Source organism: Pituophis catenifer, unplaced genomic scaffold (genome assembly GCF_029215685.1).
Source record: "Pituophis catenifer annectens isolate HBS135680 unplaced genomic scaffold, rPitCat1.0.hap2 SCAF_5, whole genome shotgun sequence".
Classification (NCBI taxonomy): domain Eukaryota; kingdom Metazoa; phylum Chordata; class Lepidosauria; order Squamata; family Colubridae; genus Pituophis; species Pituophis catenifer.
In genome coordinates this window covers 32,919,276-32,940,298 of record NW_027256885.1, presented here as the reverse complement: position 1 = coordinate 32,940,298, position 21,023 = coordinate 32,919,276, and the positions used below count along the sequence as shown (strand labels likewise).

The 21,023-nt window shown below is 43.5% G+C and overlaps 2 protein-coding genes across 2 annotated transcripts in view; both read right to left on the bottom strand.

The window, feature by feature from the left end:
• Nucleotides 1-5,476: 5,476 nt before the first annotated feature.
• On the bottom strand, nucleotides 5,477-7,256 carry HOXA2 (homeobox A2). The gene is made up of 2 exons (XM_070944436.1): nucleotides 6,875-7,256; nucleotides 5,477-6,204 (listed from the first exon to the last, which is right to left on the bottom strand). Exons 1-2 carry the CDS (start codon nucleotides 7,254-7,256, stop codon nucleotides 5,477-5,479), a joined length of 1,110 nt encoding a protein of 369 aa, XP_070800537.1.
• A 5,389-nt stretch (nucleotides 7,257-12,645) lies between these two features.
• The window catches only part of LOC139317653 (homeobox protein Hox-A3-like), a 44,297-nt gene continuing 35,919 nt past the window's right edge, over nucleotides 12,646-21,023 (bottom strand). Inside the window, 1 exon segment of the mRNA XM_070944736.1 lies at nucleotides 12,646-13,436. Coding sequence (XP_070800837.1) covers nucleotides 12,646-13,436 — 791 coding nt within the window.

The window sequence follows — 21,023 nt, the reverse complement described above, 5'->3', positions numbered from 1 at the left end:
CAGACGACACCAAGCTGGCAGGAATAGCCAACACTCCAGAAGATAGGCTTAAGATACAGAAGGATCTTGACAGACTTGAACATTGGGCACTATCTAACAAAAAGAAATTCAATGGTGAAAAAAGTAAGGTTCTACATTCAGGCAAGAAAAAAAAAATGCACAGGTACAGTATATGTGGTACCACACTCAATAGTAGTAACTGTGAGAGGGATCTTGGAGTCCTAGTGGACAACCATTTAAATATGAGCCAGCAGTGTGCAGCAGCTGCCAAAAAAGCCAACACAGTTCTGGGCTGCATAAACAGAGGGATAGAATCGAGACCACGTGAAGTGTTAATACCACTTTATAATGCCTTGGTAAGGCCACACTTGGAATACTGCATTCAGTTTTGGTCACCACGATGTAAAAAGGATGTGGAGACTCTAGAAAGAGTGCAGAGAAGAGCAATAAAGATGATTAGGGGACTGGAGGCTAAAGCATATGAAGAACAGTTGCAAGAACAGGGTGTGTCTAGTTTAATGAAAAGAAGGACTAGGGGGTGACATGATAGCAGTGTTCCGATATCTCAGGGGTTGCCACAAAGAAGAGGGAGTCAAGCTATTCTCTAAAGCACCTGAAGGCAAGACAAGAAGCAATGGGTGGAAACTAATCAAGGAGAGAAGCAACTTGGAACTAAGGAGAAATTTCCTGACAGTTAGAACAATTAATCAGTGGAACAACTTGCCTCCAGAAGTTGCGAGTGCTCCAACACTGGAAGTTTTTAAGAAGAGATTTGACAACCATTTGTCTGAAATGGTATAGGGTTTCCTGCCTAAGCACGGGGTTGGACTAGAAGACCTCCAAGGTCCCTTCCAACTCAGTTATTCTATTCTATTCCAGAGTTAGCTGTAGGACAGGGGTGTCAAACTGGTGGCAAAAAATGTTGCAATACATCATATGATACATCACGTGACATGATAGAGTTTGACACCCATGGTGTAGGAAATGACCAGGCTGAGCCCGAGGGAGGCATCAAACACATCATCAGTCTCAAGCCCCTAGTCCTTTGTGCCTACAAGCAATCTAAGTCCAGCCCACCTTGAATTCTGTTGACTTTTATCTCCCAACTCCTCGAGGCGACGCAGCAAGATACCATGGTCGACGGTATCAAATGCCGCCGAAAGATCCAGAAGGACCAGAACAGAGGAATGACCTCTGTCCCGGGCCCTCCAGAGATCATCCACCAGTGCGACCAATGCCGTCTCCATGCTGTACCCAGGCCTGAAACCCGATTGGTACAGGTCGAGGTAATCCGCTTCATCCAGGACCAGCGGGAGCTGACGTGCAACCACATTCTCAACAACCTTCGCTAAAAAGCGAAGGTTGGAGACTGGACGAAAATGATTTAATACAGCTGGGTCCAAGGCCAGCTTCTTGAGGAGGGGCCTCACCACCGCCTCCTTCAAGGCGGTCGGGAAGTTTCCCTCCCTCAAAGAAGCCGCTATCACCGCCTGGATCCAGCCTCGTGTCACCTCCCGGGCCGAATAAACCAGCCAGGAGGGACACGGGTCCAACACACAGGTGGTCGCACTCAGCTTCCCCATGATCCTGTCCACTTCCTCTGGGGTAACAGAATCAAACTCTTCCCAAAACACAGGACCCGCTGTCTCACCCCCGTCTGACTCTGTCCAGTCAGAGTCCAAGCTGTCCCGAATCCGAGCAATTTTGTCCGACAGGTGCTGACCAAACTCCTCGGCTCGTCCCTGTAAAGGATCTTCCCTCACCCTCTGATTTAAGAGGGAGCGGGACACCCTGAACAGGGCAGCCGGGCGATTCTCTGTGGACGCGATGACATCGGTGAAGTAGTGGCACTTTGCCGCCGCCAACTCCACCAGGTAGGCCCGTGTGGCCGACCTTAATTGAAATCGGTCGGATTTGGAACGGCTTGCTCTCCAACAGCTCTCTAGGCCTCATCTATGCCGCTTCATCTCCCGGAGCTCCTCGGTAAACCAGGGAGCCAGCCGGGATCTGTGACGAGTCAGAGGCCGCAAAGGAATGACCCGGTCCAGAGCCCCGGTAGCAGCCTCTTCCCAGGCCTCCACCAGGGTCGTGACCGGGGCGTGGGAGAGAGAGAGAGGGATCATCCCAAGCTCCTTCTGGAACCTCTCAGGGTCCATCAGGCGCCTGGGGTGGAACCAGATGGTCGGTTCCGCCTCCCAGCGAGGAGGGGTGGCGTAATGGAAGCCTAGCCGAAGGAGATATGAGCCATGTAAAGACACAGTTAATTTTTGTAGACAGCTAAATTCTGGTGTGCAGCAGAGGTGGGTTTCAGCAGGTTCTGACCAGTTCTGAAGAACCTGTAACGGAAATTTTGAGTAGTTCAGAGAACCGGTAGTAAAAATTCTGACTGGCCCCACCCCCATCTATTCTCTGCCTCCCAAGTCCCAGCTGATTGGGAGGAAATGGGGATTTTGCAGTAACCTTCCCCTGGAGTGCGGTGGGAATGGAGATTTTACAGTATCCTTCCCCTGCCACGCCCACCAAACCACACCCACAGAACCGGTAGTAAAAAAAAATTTGAAACCCACCACTGGTGTTTAGCTACCAACCAATTAAAAAACCCTCCCCTTTGATTGGGAGTTTGCTGTCTATGCTCAGGTCATTTTCATTAAGGAACAGAAGAATAAAGAAAAGATCACTTCTGACGACTATCTTTGTCATTTTTTTTTCTTTTTGTATACGTTTATTTTTATTTTTATTAGTGTCTGGTGTTTGTTAGTTTGTTTCTCATTTTTTTTATTTTAACTTTGGAAATAAAATTTAAAAAATTGGTGGGGGGGGAGATCACTTTTGCCCCTTTAAAGTTTAGCTGGTGGGGGAGTATACCAAATCAGATTGCAAATGCAAGCCGGGCCCTCGCTTTTCATTATTTGCAATAACATCCACAGCTACTACAATAACCAGATTAGTGAAGTTAGCAGGCGGCGTTGTTTACATTACAGTTTAAACAACAAAACATAGGTATACACAGATTTCATGTTCCCTGCTACAAAAACATGGTCATTGCTAATCACCTTTGAAAATAAAAATAACCCTTCTTCCTTATGCCAACCGTAAGAAGAAATGGTTGGATCAGTTTTATTCTTGACCCGATTTCTAGGATCCATCTATTCTCTATACGCGCGCTCGCCCTCACTCTCTTCCTCTCCTCTGCCTGCATCTTCCTTCCCCCCCCTTCTACTTCTCCGCCATTGTTACAAGGAACTTTCCCCCTTTGTCAGGCTGCCTCTGCCCAAGAGCTTTGCATTCTGAGGCCAACACAACCGCCACCCCCACCCCCCAGCTTGCCAGGGAGCAGAAGGGGGCGAATTAGGGGGCGAGAGAGGGAGGGGAAGGGGTTCTCTCTTGTTAAGGTACAGTTACCAACGTTTCCAACTCGATTCTCCAACACGCGACTGAGTTCCCTCCAAACTTTCACCTCTCGGGCCTATTCTAAGACCTGATCCTCCCCCTCCCCTCGACTTCGCCCACTCAGACGCCTTTGTTGCTGGGCTGTTCTCGGTATTCCGAACGGAGTAAAGCCGTTTGTGGGATGGTTAGACACTCCAACAGTTTGCCCGAAAACCGTTACATTCCGGAATCATTGTTAGGATTTATTGCTCGCTCGCTGTCTTTTGTGTGTGAGAACTATATGTCTCAGCATAGTTATGGTCTCAAGGGGGATTCTGCTTAGGGTCTGGAGTCAATTGAATTGTGTCGAAGGCTTCTTTGTTAGTGGAACGAGAGGCTCCTCAAACTAACAAACCTGCTGGCTTGCCTATAAAATAAAACGTGGATAAACGGAAACGACAACGAAAATGTGCTTCTTCGAAGGAAATCTGCTCCGAAAGAGCGATCTTCGTGCTAGGAGAAGATGGAAGGAAAAAAAAAGTAAAAGAAAGGCGATTCCCTGCCACACCTGAAGCTTAGCCAAACAGCTGTTTTAACAGAGCAATAAAAAACGAATTATGATTAGCCACCTCCAACCTTAATGGTTTTAGACAGGGATCCCCTACCCCAGGAAATACATAAAAGGATTTTTATTTGTGCATATGTTCGTGCAATTGTTTTCTTTGATGACATTCTCATTGACAGAAAGCATTTGTTTTACGAGTTTAGGAAGAATTGCATCCAGCCCTTCCAGCTGTTACCCACGCAGTTCTGCGCCACCCCACTTAGGTGGGTTGCAAAACAGGGAAACAATCTGCCACCAAAATAAACACACCAGGAGCAGAAGGACTAGCAAATGCGTGCCTGTAAAGCCTGAACCACTTTCTTTCCCTCTGTAAATCCTTACAAAGAGAGGAGAGATTGGTACATACACACCCAAAATACAAATCTCACATCTGCTATCACAGGGTGCTGGTTTGTAGGACAAAAGAACACATACCAACATTTAACTTGGACTAGGGGACACACACACACCACCTTCAATTAACAGCAGTTTTAGATGGGCCTCTTCATTTTTTGTGTGTGTTTTCTGAAAGTACACTTGTTAACCTAGTTCAGAACGAGCTTTAGTGAGAATGCCTTTTCTCCACCTTCAGCATGAGCTTTTGTTCTTTAAGTCTAATTTTTAATCTATAGTGTATATGACTTGCACAGTTAATAACTAGCTTGTACCAAATGGCTTGTTTGATTTCCTCTTTTCTTGGGACCTTTGGACTATTTGGAAAACCATCAGAAATGTATCTTTGTTGGTTCCCTGCACCAACATTCCCTTCCAAGATATGATTCGCAAAAAATAAACTGTTACTACTATATAAATTTTGATGTGTTTGCATAAATGCAGCATCCTCCTAGGAGCATTTGCTTTCTCCTTTTGCAAAATGTTCTTTCATATATACGTGTGTGAGACAAACTCACAATATTTTTAATAGCACCAAAGCAGTGTTTCCATATTTTTAATTCTAATATGTGATATGTATTAAATGGGGAAAATGTTTTTAATAAGCGACAAAGATTTTCTAAGTCGTTGGGAAGAATTGTAACACTGCATTTTGGGGGATGGGAAGGAAAGGAAGGTAAACAATTTCAGTAGCTTCTTCCAATAAATGTCTTTCTCACGAAAAAGGACAGAGGTCTGTGAACAAATTGCTTGGCATTGTTTCAGACCAAAAGAGGGGAAGGGGTAACTCCTTGTGCTATTCATGAAGAGAGATAAAAAGGTTCTTGTAAACAAATTTATTCTACCAAAAATACTTATGACAACGCACCCTAATGTAATACAAAAATTAAAAAGATACAAATTCGATATGATCACTTTCTCACAGGCCATATATGTTGCTTTCATAGAAGGACCTCAAATGTGGCTAGGTTCAACTGAACGCAACGTAGTTCTCCAACACATCAGATGGGACAACAGAAAATGCTGAGAAAGGGGGGGGGGGAAATCAAATATGGAGACAAGAGAAAAAGAAAAAGGTATAATCCTTGGCATATGAAGGTCTGTGTTTTCTCAATAATTCAGGTGCTGCAAGTCAATTGTGGCGAGTGTATCTGTGAAAAAGTCAAAGTTGTCAGTTGAAATATCTATAGGACTGTCGAGGGATGGTGGCAAACTGGGGGAGACGTCAGAAATCTGTAGGCAGGAATCTGCAGAGAAAACACTGAAGTCCTGCAAAGAAGAGGCTTCCAGGGCCTCTGGACTGCCATTGTTCAGGGCAGCTGCATAGTTCTGGCCCATTGTTGAGAGGCAATTGGGAACAGTGGGTGACTGGTACTGAAAATGTTTGAGATTTTTCTCATTACTGGTTAAAGTCAAAACTGGAAAAGTTTGGGACTCTCCATTGTGGAGGCTTGGAGGCGCCTGATCCAGGGCATTCTGTTGAAAAGGGTACCTTTCCCTGTCCAAAAGAGCCCCTGAGACGTCGTTGAGGGCTTGCTCAAAAAGAGATTTCTCCTCTTCGGTTTTCTTGGGATCCCCCAAACCTTTGCATTTCCCTTCGCTATTCTGATTCTCCTTGCACTGGGTCTGCCTCTTGTGCTTCATCCTCCTGTTTTGAAACCAGACTTTGACTTGCCTCTCCGTCAGATCTAAAAGAGCGGCAATCTCCACCCTCCTTGGTCTACACAGGTACTTGTTGAAATGAAATTCCTTCTCCAGCTCCAAAAGCTGCGTGTTGGTATAAGCAGTCCTTAGTCTCCTGGAGCCCCCATTAGTATCCTCGGAGATCTCCAGAGATTCTGTTGAGGAAGAAAACAACCAGTTAGAAGAGACGCGTGCCGTGGAATGGGTGGAAATATTGCCCCTAGCTGGACCTTTTGAGGACACCCGAGCCTGTTGAGAAGAGAGTGGTACAGGTGGTGAGAAATCTCTCCCGCACGCTCTCCTCTCCAGAGCATAAAAAACACCTCAACTACAACAAAATGGCCGCCCCGCGAATACAGCAAAGCCATTGTGTTGCCCCCTTGCGCGCCCGCTCTCCAGGGCCCCCTTTTCCCTCAGCTCCTTCCCCTAGCCGAGCAAACGTTGATATTAGTCATACCACAAATTATAATTAATGCATCAGCTGCTTAGCTGAGCAAGAGTCATCGATCACTCTTCATTACTGTCAAGGATCCCAACTCTAGGACAGCGAGACAAGAGGAGGCCACCTCCAACTCAAATCATCACACACTAAACAAGTTAGGGGGAAAGTTACTTTGCTTGGGGTGGGGGCGAAGGAGGGTTGGTGTCTCTGATGCTTTTGCCTGTGGATTCCACCATCAGCTTCCTTCCTCAGGGTTCAGTGTCTGAGTTAGGAAGGCAATGCTCCAACAGAGAGGCGAAGACAGTGGGGAGGGTGGGGGAGAACAAACAAATCGGGGGAAAGCCTTAGGAAGCGGAATGGTGCGTCAAAGTCTTTCAACTGACCTTTGTGGCTCAGGCAAGCTGGTCCAGGGACAGAGGCCGAGGCAGGCGGCGGCAGGGTGGTTTTCTTGGACCCTTTTTTCTCTTTCATCCAGGGGTACTCCGGAGGCTGGAGGGCGCCGGCTGACACTGGGCTGCTGCTGTTGCCATTGGGGCTGTGCTTGGGAAGGCTGCCGCTGCTGTGGCGAGAGTGGCTACTGGGTTTCAGGTTGGGGATGGTCTGCTCAAAAGGAGGAGGAGGAATCAGTGTCGAGTATGAAAGCGTCGAGTTCTTGATTGATGAACTTTGAAATGTATCGCCGACAGGGGGAAAAGATGTCAGGCACTCAGCGAGCGATGGCTGACTATTGATAAAGCCAATCTCTCGCTCAAATTCGAAATTCATGGCCTTCAACTCGCAGCCCCCTTAGAGAAAAAGTTGTCTCTTATTTAGCGCTTCTGGGAGGGGGGAGCAAGGCCCAGGAAGGGGAAGGGCGGGGACCGTGAGAGAAAGAGTGGGTGAGAGACAGAAAGAAGGGATAAAAAAATATTGAAGATCGTTCGTGGGATTTTTTTTTCCAATTTACTGATTGCAGCGGTATGGGGACCATGCTACTTCGCTTCCATTGAATTCATGGAGACAAGGTAGAAATTGGACCGAATTGGCTGTCACATGATTACCTCTGCCCAATGACAATTTGGGCTTTAATCAAAAGAAGCCACTGTCTGTTTGATTGATCCAAAAAAGTCGAGAAAGAAAGCCTCATTGGGGCAAAAGAGGCATTATTTACACTTTTTTTTAGGAGGCTTTATCTCCGCTGCTCGCCCGGTCCCATTTTGCCTCTTAAACTGAAATGTTACCTGGGGTGACTGACTGCTTGTGTGAGTGTGTGTGTGAGAGTGTGCGCGCAGTCACCGCAGCCCTACTCGCCCTGTAGGGCTTCTGCCCCGTTTGTCCCCCTCCCATCTTATTGTTTGGCACTGTCAGACAAGCGCTCCGTACCTCACAAATCATTTAAGCACCTCCAATCTGACGTCTTGAGTCATTAACAAAGTAATCCATTAATCTTCACAGTTTTGACATTGCCGGCTCCCCGCCTCAACAGCATCAGAAAGTTGCACTTGGCCCACCACCAGTCCTAAGGAAAGAAATAATTACTTCCTAAAATTAAAGCAAGCACCAGAAAGAGGTGGGAGTTCCCACCCCTCCTCAAGACCTGGCATCTTTTGGCATTTGTCCGGGGGATGGGGTGTCCATTTTTCTGAACGGTACAGTTCAGCGAACAATTGGCGGCCGATCTTGGCATGTATACATTGTGTGGAAGGAATTTCTCCAGAAGCTTTGCTTCCCTGGACAGAACAGAAGTCAGGGCAGCGAGGTCATGGATGTATCTTGAGTTGGCTGGACATAAGTAGATGGTAAAATCAGATGTACCGTATATCCAACAGACACTCAAACCGTAGACATAGGTTTTACCAAAAAAATTGGTGGATCACAAGAACAATCCAGAATATTAACATAAACCACACTGGAATCAGCTGTCTCATTGTTTTGTCCCATAACTTCAATAAAAATTGGTGAGTCTTGATGCCAAGGAAGTACGTCAAAATTCAATATCAGAGTTTTAAAAATTATCAACCATGTAAACCGACCAAAGAGCTGGAAGGACCGTAAAACTGATCGCCTGACAAAATAAGACTGAAGACACCATCTTTTGGTTCGCTTTTCTTTCAATTTGCTCATTCAACAATGTTGCAGGTTTGGACAGAACAGTTCTTCAATCGCCTCAAATAAAACGGAAAACAAAGGTGGGGAGGGGACAATGGAAGGAACAGAAGGATTCAGTAATAAGGGGTAGAAAACGAAAAGGGCCTGTTGTTCCTTTTTGTTTTGTTCGTATGTGCTTCGTGAGAAGGTGGAGCAACCAGTTTATCATTTGAACCGCTTGCGAACAATTTCCAGGATTAACTCAGAATCTCAAAAGTACTCAAAGTAGCATGGGATATACTAGGACGTCCTTGAAATATATAGGAATGCCTCACAACATTCTTCCTTTCCCTTCCCACATAGCACCTTTGCTTTGGAAGAGAGGAAATACCATTTTGAGCGAATCACTCCCCACAATATGGAAGGAGAGCTGGTGAGGGTTGGGATATTGTAACAATCTTAACAATTTCCAATTTGAATTTTATGTTATTTAAGAAGAGCGAGAGGGGAAAGAGGGCGCCTTAGAAATATACATGTTGTTGTGGGGGGGGGGGGGCGTAATTTTCTTGCTTTACTTCAAACAAAGCTCTGCTGAAGTGTAGGCGCTATCAATCTTCTCGGCCAAAATGCCTTGACAGCTTCTGGCCCTTGAGAACACACGTCGAGCTTCTTGCTCTTTCCGAGGTGAAATGTGGCAGAGAAAAGAAGAAGAAGAGGGTGGTGGTGGTGGAGAAACTCCGGTAAATAAGCAAAAGGGCTGCTGCTTCTTATTTTACCAAATGGATCCCACCCCCTCAATGAAGTATAAGTATAAACATGGATTGGATACATAAAAGAGATACAAATAGAGGAAACATTAGGACAGTGACGGTAGGCACGCTGGTGCTCTTATGCACGCCCCTTACAGACAATGAAGGATAGAAATTTCAGCTCTTTAATTTGCCTCAAAGACAGCTACAGACCTAAGGGTTTTATTTCATTACTTATGTATGAATATTGATAACAGCAAAAGCGTTGCTGGTGTTTGTGCGTGCTTCTGTATGTTACATATAAAAGAACCCCACAAGGAGGTAAGGCGAGCAAGGGAGAGATGGCTGGGTTAGTTGGTTTACTGAGGCTTTGTGGGTTAAATTGGTGTGGGGAGGATTTGGGAAGATTTGTTTTTTGTGTAGGAAGAACTGTGGGGTTTTGTTGTTTTGGTGGGCAACCTAATAGAAAAACCACCTGAAACAAAGCTTTTCTCCTTAGTTGTTTTTTTAAAGTAGTATTTTTCCTTATTTCTTTCTATCAAAGCACACATTTTCTGTAAGAAGGCATGTAGATAAAATATATGCAGCTTTGAGATCAGATGGGAAAAGGAAAAAAATATGCCCTTCTTAAGGGTCGGTTTTTCTGTCCTCATTTCAGCCGGGGTTACTCTCTCTCTTGCTGTCACTCCTTGAATGCCATAATTTCATATAATGCATTCTTTGATTAATTTTGAAGAGAAAAATAACACTCAAAAGCCCCTTTCTTCATCTTTTTCTAAAAGCTACATTCTGGAGCTTCGAACTGATCTGTCTCGTAACTCTTTTAAATAGTTTTGCTTTTTAAATAGATGTGATTCCTTTTCAGTCTGGAGTCAAAGCTGTAAGTATATGTGGAAACTGGTTAAGGGAAGATTAAAGGCTGTAAGTATGGAATGCAAAATTAGAATGCGGAATTTTGTATAATTGCACAATTAGCCACTGGAAGCTTTTCAGATATGGAGGGGAGGAAAGATATGTTGAGAAGAAAAAGACCAGAGAGATTCTTGGGTGAAAAAAATGAGGATTGATAATATTTTAGAAAGGGAAACCAATACGATGGCAAATTTATTGAGATTAAACAGACTACATCATAAAGTGGCATACCCTATTTTATCCATATTAATGCAGACTTGCATGTACATACTGAGGTTTTCGTAAACAAATTCAGACAAGATAAACCTTATGTCTTTAAATTACATGTTTTCTCTGTTTGGAAATAAAGGGGGGAGGGTTCAGTCTATGGATTCGACATGTTAGCACAGGTGTATCTGAGGGACAGAAATTATCTTACAGGGTTGCATCAAACGCTTTTTTAGAAAATGTGTGTACGCGTGGGTGGGGGGTTATATACATGCACGTATATTATATAGATGGGTTTTTTCCTATTTCCCCTTCTGTCTCTGATCTAGAAAGAGTGGGAAAGACGGATGTGAAAGGTAATTAGATTAACAAGATGTGCGGAATTATATCAATTCCACAATTGCCATAGCCAGAGAGGAGGAGGAATCTAGAGGAGACTGTAAGGAACAGCTTTTTCAAAGCTGCCCAGGTCGACTCTTGAACAGATTTGTTACTTAATCCGTTTCTTCATTACTGGGATGATAAATTGTACCTGCCTGTAAACAAATGTGCTTTGAATCCGTGCCGTAGCAAATATGAGCCCACGCGCTCGTTTTAAGTCGGCGGACTCTTAATTTCGTCTCTTTAGAAAAACAACACAACTTGCCCATCAGTTTCTCGACTGTCCATTTTGTTCCCAGAGGGAAAGTGTGGGGGTAGAAAGCCTCCGATCGTTTCAAAGGGCTCCCCTCGCGCAGAGGCGAGAAGGAACTGCGGGCTTCCTAAGAAGCAGCTCCCAACAGAAGAGAACAGCCTGCAGCCGGGCAGCCTACGGCCTCCAGAGAAAAATTACAGCACCTGAGCTTCGTTCGAGAAAGAGGCTCCTCCAGAAACCGCCTTTCTTTCTCAACCAGCTCGCCCGTCTTGGACCCGAGTCCACCACTCTGCAGAGAACAGCCGTGGCGAAGCCAAGAAACCGAGACTATCTAGGACAAAAAACATCTGCAGAGAGAGATGCCGACAATCAGCCACAGTCACAAACCGGGATCTTTTCCAGCTTGGAGCAGTTTAGAGACCTGCGTGTGGGACTTTTCTTTGGGGAGGTCGCCATGAAAACGCTAACTCAGGAAAATATTCATTGTGTCTGCGTCTGGAATCAAACGCGAGCGACAGAAATGCTTGTTCGAGACAGCCTTGAAGGTGCTGAAAGAGGCTTTGTTAGGTTTTAAGACAACAGGCGAGCGCGCGTACCTTCTGGAAATAGTTAAATTTTGGCAGCTATAAAAGTCCAGGCAGAAGAAAGGAGGGATTAAAAGGGTTGGCTACCGGGAATCTATGTATTTAAAACTCAGGGGCTCAACTGTTCCCCACGTTCTCTTTCTTGCTCCTTTTTTCTTTGGGGGTGGGGGATGGCAATCAAATGATCTTATCTGAAATCTCTATTATTCAGAATAAAAACTTTTAATTAGTTTTACGAATGAGAGCAGCAAGGAATGTATCATTTTCAAAACAAATCTATGATCCTTTGTTGTCAAACTCGGGTTTACCGGTTTTCTACTTATATTAGTCTACAGACATCCATTTCCTTTCCTACCCTGATGGGTTGTTTTGCAGATTTTATTGCATTTTTTCTTTTTTAAAAAATAAAACAATTCTGGTTCCTTTTTCAAATGATTTGTCTTTGTATGCCATTGAACATACAGCCAGGTCAATATCTCCTGAATATTCAAGGTACAGAAGTTTATCTTTTATATCTTTATAAATATGAACAGATGGGGATAAACATATTTTCAAAGTTTGCAAAAACTATAAATCTGAAAGTTCAGCAATATAAACAAGTTGAAAGACTTACACATATTAATCATTTTGCTCAGGGAGGCCCTGTTTAAGCGTCTTTCTTGTTATCTAAAAAGTGCAGTTGAAATAAGTTTCCCAGGTGGGACTGATTCTGTATGAAAAAAATCACATTTAAAAACTTTCTGTAGAATATTTGTTCATAATACCGTGTTTTGATAAAAGTGTGGAAGTTTAAGCCTGTGTATACTTTCAAAGTGAGATCACAAGGCAAGAGTTCAAGGAAATAAATATCCATTATTGCAAATAGAGAGCAATTACAGCAACAAATATTGCTAGGTCACATAAACTGGAAAATGCACTTTACCAAAAGAAAAATGCATCAGAACAAAATCCAAAAACAAATAAAATTGTTGGGAAGCTTTTAAAAAAATGTTGGGAAGCTTTTAAGATTCTCTATATAACCAATGGTATATTACAGAAGGGGTCAGTTTGGGCACTTCCTGAATTCTTCCCTGAGAAGGATGGTGAAAAGTAAGAACTGTGTATGTTGAGTGTGAATCACAAGGTCCATGGTGATGATTGCTGCCCATTGCCCCACTATAGTCCATGCTGGCAGAGGAAGGGTGAGGGAGATGACTTAGACCAAAGATAGATGGTCCCGAATGCCCCATGATATCCACATAATTGCCTCCAACATAGATGGGGCTTCCTTGTATATTTGGATTGCCATAACCATTGCCTTGAAGAGGGTGAGGGTCATATTCAGGTGTCACTGCTGCAGTTCCAGTGTACCTCTTTTGAGGAGGTGGGAAGTTACTGATAGGAGCTGGATATGATGTAAGGATGCTGTAGGTATTCGGATGAGTCTTGTTGTAAGATGGTGGTGACTGAGGCTCATATAGAACACTGTTGATGAGGGAATGCATAGAATCCAGGTAACCTCCAGCAGCTGGAGGGACAGGACTTCTGCTGGGGGACTGTCCTCCAGAAGAAATCATCATGCCTTTGCGCTTCTGATCCCTTTTATATTTCATCCTGCAATTCTGAAACCATATTTTGATCTGTCTTTCTGTGAGATTTAGCAGGTTAGCTATCTCTACCCTTCATGGTCTGCAAAGGTATCTATTGAAGTGGAACTCCTTTTCCAGTTCTACCAGTTGGGCACTGGTGTAAGCTGTGCGAGCTCTTTCAGAAGCTTGCCCTGGGTGGCTTTTATCACCAGCACAACTCTCACCTATACAAATTATACAAAGAACAAAATAAGTAGGAGGATACCTAACATACTACAAGCAGAAATAATAATAAACTATTTATTTATTTACCGGTATTTATTAGAATTTGTCAAAAACAAGAACAAGAATAAAAGAAAAAAATACAATGACAGGGACGATAGGCACGTTAGTGCACTTATGCACGCCCCCTCTACTGACCACTTAAGTATGAAGTAATAGTGTATGAACTATTACCTGCTAAATTTGCAAGAACACTGAGAGATCAGGTGTTTGAATTGCTCACTCTACCCAAAATAATAAATGTATGTAATTTGAAGGCTGATCAAAAGCCATTTGTTTCCTGAGTCAAAATACAAGGTGGTGCTCTTCCATTCCACTATCCAAAGTTGAAACAATCATGATGAATGGTCAGTGTCCTCCCCCATACTGAGGGTAGCAAGCTATCATAAGAAGAGTGCTGACACTATATTATAGATCCAAGTCCAGGGCCCTCCAAATATATTTGACTTCTAATTCCATAGCCCCAGACAGAATAGCTATGTAGAGTGGAGATTATAAGAACTAAAGGCCACCAGGCTAAATAATGTTCTGGTCTCTTCCATCCCATTATTATTCCCTGGTCTGGTAACAACTACCTGAAGCAAACATTTCTAGAAAAACAACCATACAACTTTCAAAAACTACTAGAAATAACAGCTCTCCAGAAATGTAATTTTTACAAGAAAGATGAACACAAAGACACAGACTTTGAAGTTATTCTTTTTTAAAATTGGTTTTCTCTTTACATACAATATGTGCTTAATGAATAGCGTATTGTCTGAGTCCATTCGTTTACATAGTAATACTTCTTAAATTCCTAATTTCTACCCCTGTTGTCCAACCATTGATAAACAAGTCCCAAGTTTGAAAATATTCTGTGTCTTCTTTTTCTTTTATCTTTAGTGTTAATCTATCCATTTCTGCACAGTCCAATATTTTTTTTAATTATATCTTCTTCCATAGGTGTTTCCTCGCTTTTCCAATGTTATGCAAATACAATTCTTGCTGCTGTTAAAACATGTAATATCAAATATACATTCCCTTTATCATATTTTTCTGGTATTATGCCTAACAAAAATAGTTCTGACTTAAAATCTATATGCTGTCTTAACATTTTTTCTAAACACATATGCATTTTCACTGAAAACTTTTTTGCTTTTGGGCATGTCCACCATAGGTGATAATATGTGCCTGGTTTTTTATTACATTTCCAACATTTGGTGGACATATTTTTGAACATTTTTGTTAGTCTCGCCAGTGGTGCCACCTATAAGATATTTTATACAAGTTTTCTTTATAAGTGGATGCCATCGTCAATTTATAGTTTCTTTCACAGAGTTTCTTTGCCAGTTATCTAGTTCTATATTATATCCAAAAAAATTTGCCCATACTATCATTGTCTCTTTCACCTGTTCGTCTTCCATTTTTAGACTTAGTAAAAAGTTATATACTTTCTTAATTAACTTTTCATCTACCGGTCAAATGTTGTTTGCTGTTTATAAAAGGCATATATCTTAGCATCTTTATCTTACCTCAATTGCATTTGCATTTGTGGCCACCACGATAAATCAATACCCTGTTCTTGTAGTTCTTTGGTTTTTAGTTTCCCTTCCGTATTTAAAATATCTTTATATGTTAATTTTTTTTCAAAGTTTACTAGATTTGGGTGAACAAATGCTTCTATTGTTGAAAGCCATCCTGGTATTTTCATATATATTTTAGCTTTTACTTTTTCCCATACTAAAAATAGCACATTTCTTACATAGTGATTTTGGAAATATCTATGAATTTTATTCTTGCCATACCATAAGAAAGCATGCCATCCTAGTTGCAGATTGTGACCTTCTAAATAGAATAATCTTTTATGTCTGAGGGTTATCCATTCTTTCACCCATGTTAATACACATGCTTGATAATATAACTCCCAATCTGGTAGTCCAAAACCTCCATCATTTTTATAGTCTTGCAACATTTTCAATCTAATTCTAGCTTATTTCCCTTGCCAAATAAATTTCAAAGTTATTGTATTTAGCTCATTGTGAGCTACAGGAATCCAGCATTACCTTTTAAGGAATAAAACAGAGACAATGAACAAGCCAAAAGCAGTTTATTACGAACTTTTGCAAAAGGGTTCTCTCCTGGAGGAGAGAGAACAATTCAGTGCTGTGCTTACATGGTTTAAATACAGTTTTCAGGATACAGAAGTCCAATACAACAGGATACAAATGGTTCCCCAGAGCATTAGTTTCAGGTCTTATATAACATATTTGGCACATGTTCCGCCCTGGAAATTCCCATTATTCCTGTTAGAAATACCCTACAAAAATACCCCTGATGTCCCATGTTACTTGGTATCGTTATTTGTAGACTTCCCCTTCTGGAATGGGCAGGCCCCAAACAGGCCCCATGTTCAGAATTTACCAGAATATTTATTTCCTCAAAAATATGCATCATATATCCTGCAAAACAAGCATCACAGAAGCAAAACAATTCCTCTTCTCATGTTCTTATTGCTCGGTTATATAATCAGGTTATACAAGGTAAAATAAGGTACCTAAAATGGCGTAGCTCAGGGTATACTCTTTACAGGAATAATCCTTATTTCTCTCACTCATCAAAAAAAAAAATCTCTATTTTTATGGGAATCGTTTGAAACAAGAAAAGTACCGTATTTTTCTGAGTATAAGATGCACTCCCCCCCACAAAAGAGGGTGAAAATTTGGGTGGGTCTTATACACCGAATGTAGCCCCACCCACCTGCCAGCCCCCACCCTTTAGCCTCTGCCTCCCAGCAATCTACCTCCTTGCAGCAAACAGCAAACAGCCCGTTTCAGCTTCAGCACAGCCTGATTAGCACAAGCAGCTGATTGTCAGTTGGATTGGCCTCCTGACCCTCAGCTGTTTCAGGCTGCAGGGATTGCCATTGCCTATTGCCGTGCGGGCCTCCGCTGTTTGCTGCAAGGAGGCAAATTGCTGGGAGGCAGAGGCAGATTTTTTTTCTTGTTTTCCTCCCCAAAAAAGGTAGGTGAATTTCAGAGTTCGGAGTGTCTTATACTCCAAAAAATATGGTAGTTTCAGTAGAATATTCATTTTTATAGTCGCTATTCTTCCTAACATTGATAATTGCAATTTTTTCCATTTTCCAAGTCTAGTTTTATTTGATTTAATAGTTTAATATAGTTATCTTCTTTTATTGTTGTGCATCTTGCTGTTAGATATATTCCCAAATATTTAACTTTCTTAACTATCTGAAGATCTGTCTTTTTGGCCAGTTCATTTTTTTGTTTATCTGTAAGATTTTTGACTATTATTTTTGTCAGAGTGTGCACAGTGTGATTATTTTGAGACAACCCAGGAGCAAAATACAGTAAACAGGTTTGTCTTTCAAATAGTGGTTTATCTACAAAGAATATATACTAGGCAAAATCAGGCAATCAATCAACTATAGCACGGAAGCGCACACACAGAGAGAGAGACGCCCTCATAGGGCCTCTCTTATAAATACAGCCTCTTAAATTCATATCAGCCCAAAAACCTTGCTGACTCATTCCCTGCCTTGTATCACTGTAGCAGCTGGTCAGCTCTTAAAGTATTTCCCTGACACTCCTCCCCTTTAAAGCTGAACAGCTGAATGCTTTAACATATTCATTATGCTTTCTATCTCTATTATGTCCATGCCTCCTGCTTCGGTTTCTACTCTCACTGCTACAAACACTACTAGTACCATTACTGCTCCTAATTTCATTTTTTAATGACTCTGTACACTCTGTCTCATTACTTTCTATTACATCCTGTTCACCATCTCATGGCTGAATACCTTCTGTCAGGCCTGCCTCCTTTCAAAACCCAAGAAAGAAACCCCCCCGACTCCATTGAAGTAGAGAAGAGGTACTTTTACTGAGTTTGAAATGATAGCAGTGAAAGAAAAGCAAGATCTGAGCCAAAAGGCGCGAAAGGTACATATTGAAAGTTTCTCCAAATCCCTTCCCCCAAGGGACCCAGGCTGAATGTCCAATCCACATCCCACATAGTGTCATGTGGGGCACATCTTCAGGTGTTTTCATCCATCTGGAGTTCCAGGACGGTTGGCCTTGACTCAGGGGTGAAATCTAAATTTTTTTGCTACTGGTTCTGTGGGTGGGGCTTAATTAGTGGGTGGGGCTTGGTGGTAAGGTGACTGGGTGGGCGTGGCCAAGTCAATGTCACTTCTTTGCCCTTTTTTAACCTACAAAACACAACACAACACAACTGGCTCACTCACAATGTAAAAGCAGCTGTGCTAGACTCAAAATGGCCCTGCAACAAGCAGGAACGTCACACAGCCACAAAAAGCCCAAAAAACCAACTTTCACACTTTACACACACAAAATTCCACATACAGCTTTGTGAGATTTTGTGTGTTTGTGTAGTTAGAGTGAAACACTACAGAAACACACTAAATCTCAGAAAGCTGCACAAATATTATTTTATTTTATTTTTATTTTTATATAAAAGCAGCTAAATTTAAAACTTCCTAAACTTTAAATGGCTAGGTCTAAAAAAAGAACAACTAAAAAAAAACCCCAATTAACTATTTTTTTAAAGCTCCCAAAGGGGAAAAAAACTTACCCAATAGAACAGGGGTCTCCAACCTTGGCAACTTTAAGACTTATGGACTTCAACTCCCAGAATTCCTCAGCCAGCTTTGCTGGGAATTGATGTCCACAAGTCTAGGCAGGAAGGCAGGCAGGCAGAAAGAGCTGCTCACCGATGAGCTTGATTGCAGGCAGGGAGATTCAGTTGCTTGCTGATGCATGGATTGCAATCGTCATGCGATCAGCAGCTAAGGTAAGCAAGCTGGAGGCTGGGAGGGGGGGGGGGGAGAAAAAAAGAAACTTTTTTTCTTTTACATGGTTCTGGCAATCCAAGCTGAGTTGCCTGATTAGCAGGCAACTCAGCTGGGATGGTCAGAGCTTGGCTGGTCAGAGCCATTTAAAAGGAAAAAAAGGCTCTGATGATCGCGGGGCTCAGCTGGGCATGGGGGGCGGGGGCAGGGATTTTTGCTACCGGTTCTCTGAACTACCCACCACCATCGCTACCTACTCGCCCAAGCCGGTCCGAACCGGGAGCATTTCACCCCTGCCTTGACTGGATGTAAACAACTCCATTCAGCAGCACAGTAATTGGTGAGAGCAAACCTCCCTTTTTATTCACATGGGCCTTCTTCACACCAGCTCACTTCCCAAACCCTAATGCCATGCCCCCCCTCCCCATTTCTATGGCAGCCGATAGCAAGCAAGCATCAAAGGGAAAACCCATGCTGGAGATCCAGCTGACATTTGGCCCTCCTGCAGTAGAGGCGTTAGCCCTAAGGAAAAAACATAAGACAAAATAGACAGGATAGAAGCAATCTACCATACAGGGGAGTAAAATAACATTAAGGCTTGTCAGGGTATTTAGTGTGAAACAGTTGTAGGAGTTTAGGGGCCCGGACATCCCAAGCGTTCACCCATTCAGACTGTGAGGGAGGGAAATGTTTCCAAGCCACCAAATACTGTACTTTCCCCCTATGCTTCCTGGAATCCAAGATCTCTTTGACCTCGAAGTGTTGTTCACCTTCGATGAGGAGGGGCATTGGAGGGGCAAGTTGGCCTGGTTGAAGTGGAGATACATGCTCAGGTATCAACAAGCTAACATGAAACACAGGGTGGAGCCATCTTTTTTTTAAAACAAGTTTTATTAATTTTTTCTTTTACATACATATTTTATGAACAGAGTATTGACTGGGTCACATCTTTTACAATTTATAACATAATTATATATTGATTTTTATAATCTATTCCAATCTTCTTTTTTATTTTTTCCAGATACAATTTACATATTTCATTTTCTGCCATAATATTCTTTTTTCTCTATTTTTTCTCTTATCTTAATCTCTTCTTAATACTTAATATATAAACAATATTTATTTATTTATTTATTTATTTATTTATTAAATTTTTATACCGCCCCCTCTCCCGAAGGACTCGGGGCGGTGAACAGCCAAAATTAAAAACACACAATACAAATATTAAAATACATTAAAACAGAATTAAATTATCTTAGGCTTCTCCAATTTAAAACCCCATTACCCATAAAATTCACCAATTAAAAAATTTTTTAACCCAGCCCGGCTTGCTGAAATAAAAACGTCTTCAGGGCCCGGCGGAAGGTCCGGAGATCCGGGATTAGTCGTATCCCTGGGGGCAGCTCATTCCAGAGGGCAGGTGCCCCCACAGAGAAGGCTCTTCCCCGGGGGGTCGCCAGCCGACATTGCCTGACAGACGGCACCCTGAGGAGACCCTCTCTGTGGGAGCGTGTTGGCCGGTGGGAGGTTATCGGAGGCAGAAGGTGGTCTCGTAAATAACTGGGTCCTAAGCCATGGAGCGCTTTGAAGATGAGAACCAACACCTTGAAGCGCACTCGGAAGACCACCGGAAGCCAATGCAGCTCGCGCAGGAGAGGTGTCACGTGGGAGCGCCATGCCGCCCCCATAAGTACCCGCGCGGCCGCATTCTGCACCAGTTGGAGCCTCCGAGTGCTCCTCAAGGGGAGCCCCATGTAGAGAGCATTACAGTAGTCAAGGCGGGAAGTAACGAGGGCATGAGTGACCGTGCATAGGGAGTCCCGATCCAGAAAGGGGCGCAACTGGCGTATCAGGCGAACCTGATAGAAAGCCCCCCTGGCCACGGCCGTCAAATGCTCTTCTAAGGACAGCCGTGCGTCCAGGAGGACACCCAAGTTACGCACCCTCTCCGTGGGGGCCAATGTCTCGCCCCCAATAGTCAGCGATGGCACCAGCTGACTATATCGGGACGCCGGCAGCCACAGCCACTCAGTCTTGGAGGGATTGAGTCGGAGCCTGTTCCGCCCCATCCAGACCCGCACCGCCTCCAGGCACCGGGACATCACTTCAAGGGCATCGTTGGGGTGGTCTGGGGTGGAGATGTACAGCTGGGTGTCATCAGCGTACAGATGGCACTGCACCCCAAAACCACGGATGATCTCGCCCAGCGGCTTCACATAAATGTTGAACAGGAGAGGCGAGAGGACCGACCCTTGTGGCACCCCACAAACCAAGTGCCTTGAGGTCGACCTCTGCCCTCCAGCCAACACAGACTGCGACCTGTCGGAGAGATAGGAGGAGAACCACCGTAAAACAGTGCCTCCCACTCCCAACCCCTCCAACCGGCGCAGCATGATACCATGGTCGATGGTATCAAAAGCCGCTGAGAGGTCTAATAGGACCAGAACAGAGGAGCAACCTCTGTCCCGAGCCCTCCAGAGATCATCAACCAACGCGACCAATGCCGTTTCCGTGCTGTACCCGGGCCTGAAGCCGGACTGGAACGGATCTAGATAGACGGTTTCCTCCAGGTACTGGGGGAGCTGTCGCACAACCACACTCTCAACAACCTTCGCCAGAAAGCGAAGGTTGGAAACTGGACGATAGTTTGCTAAAACAGCTGGGTCCAGAGAGGGCTTCTTGAGGAGGGGCCTCACCACCGCCTCTTTCAAGGCGGGAGGCAAGA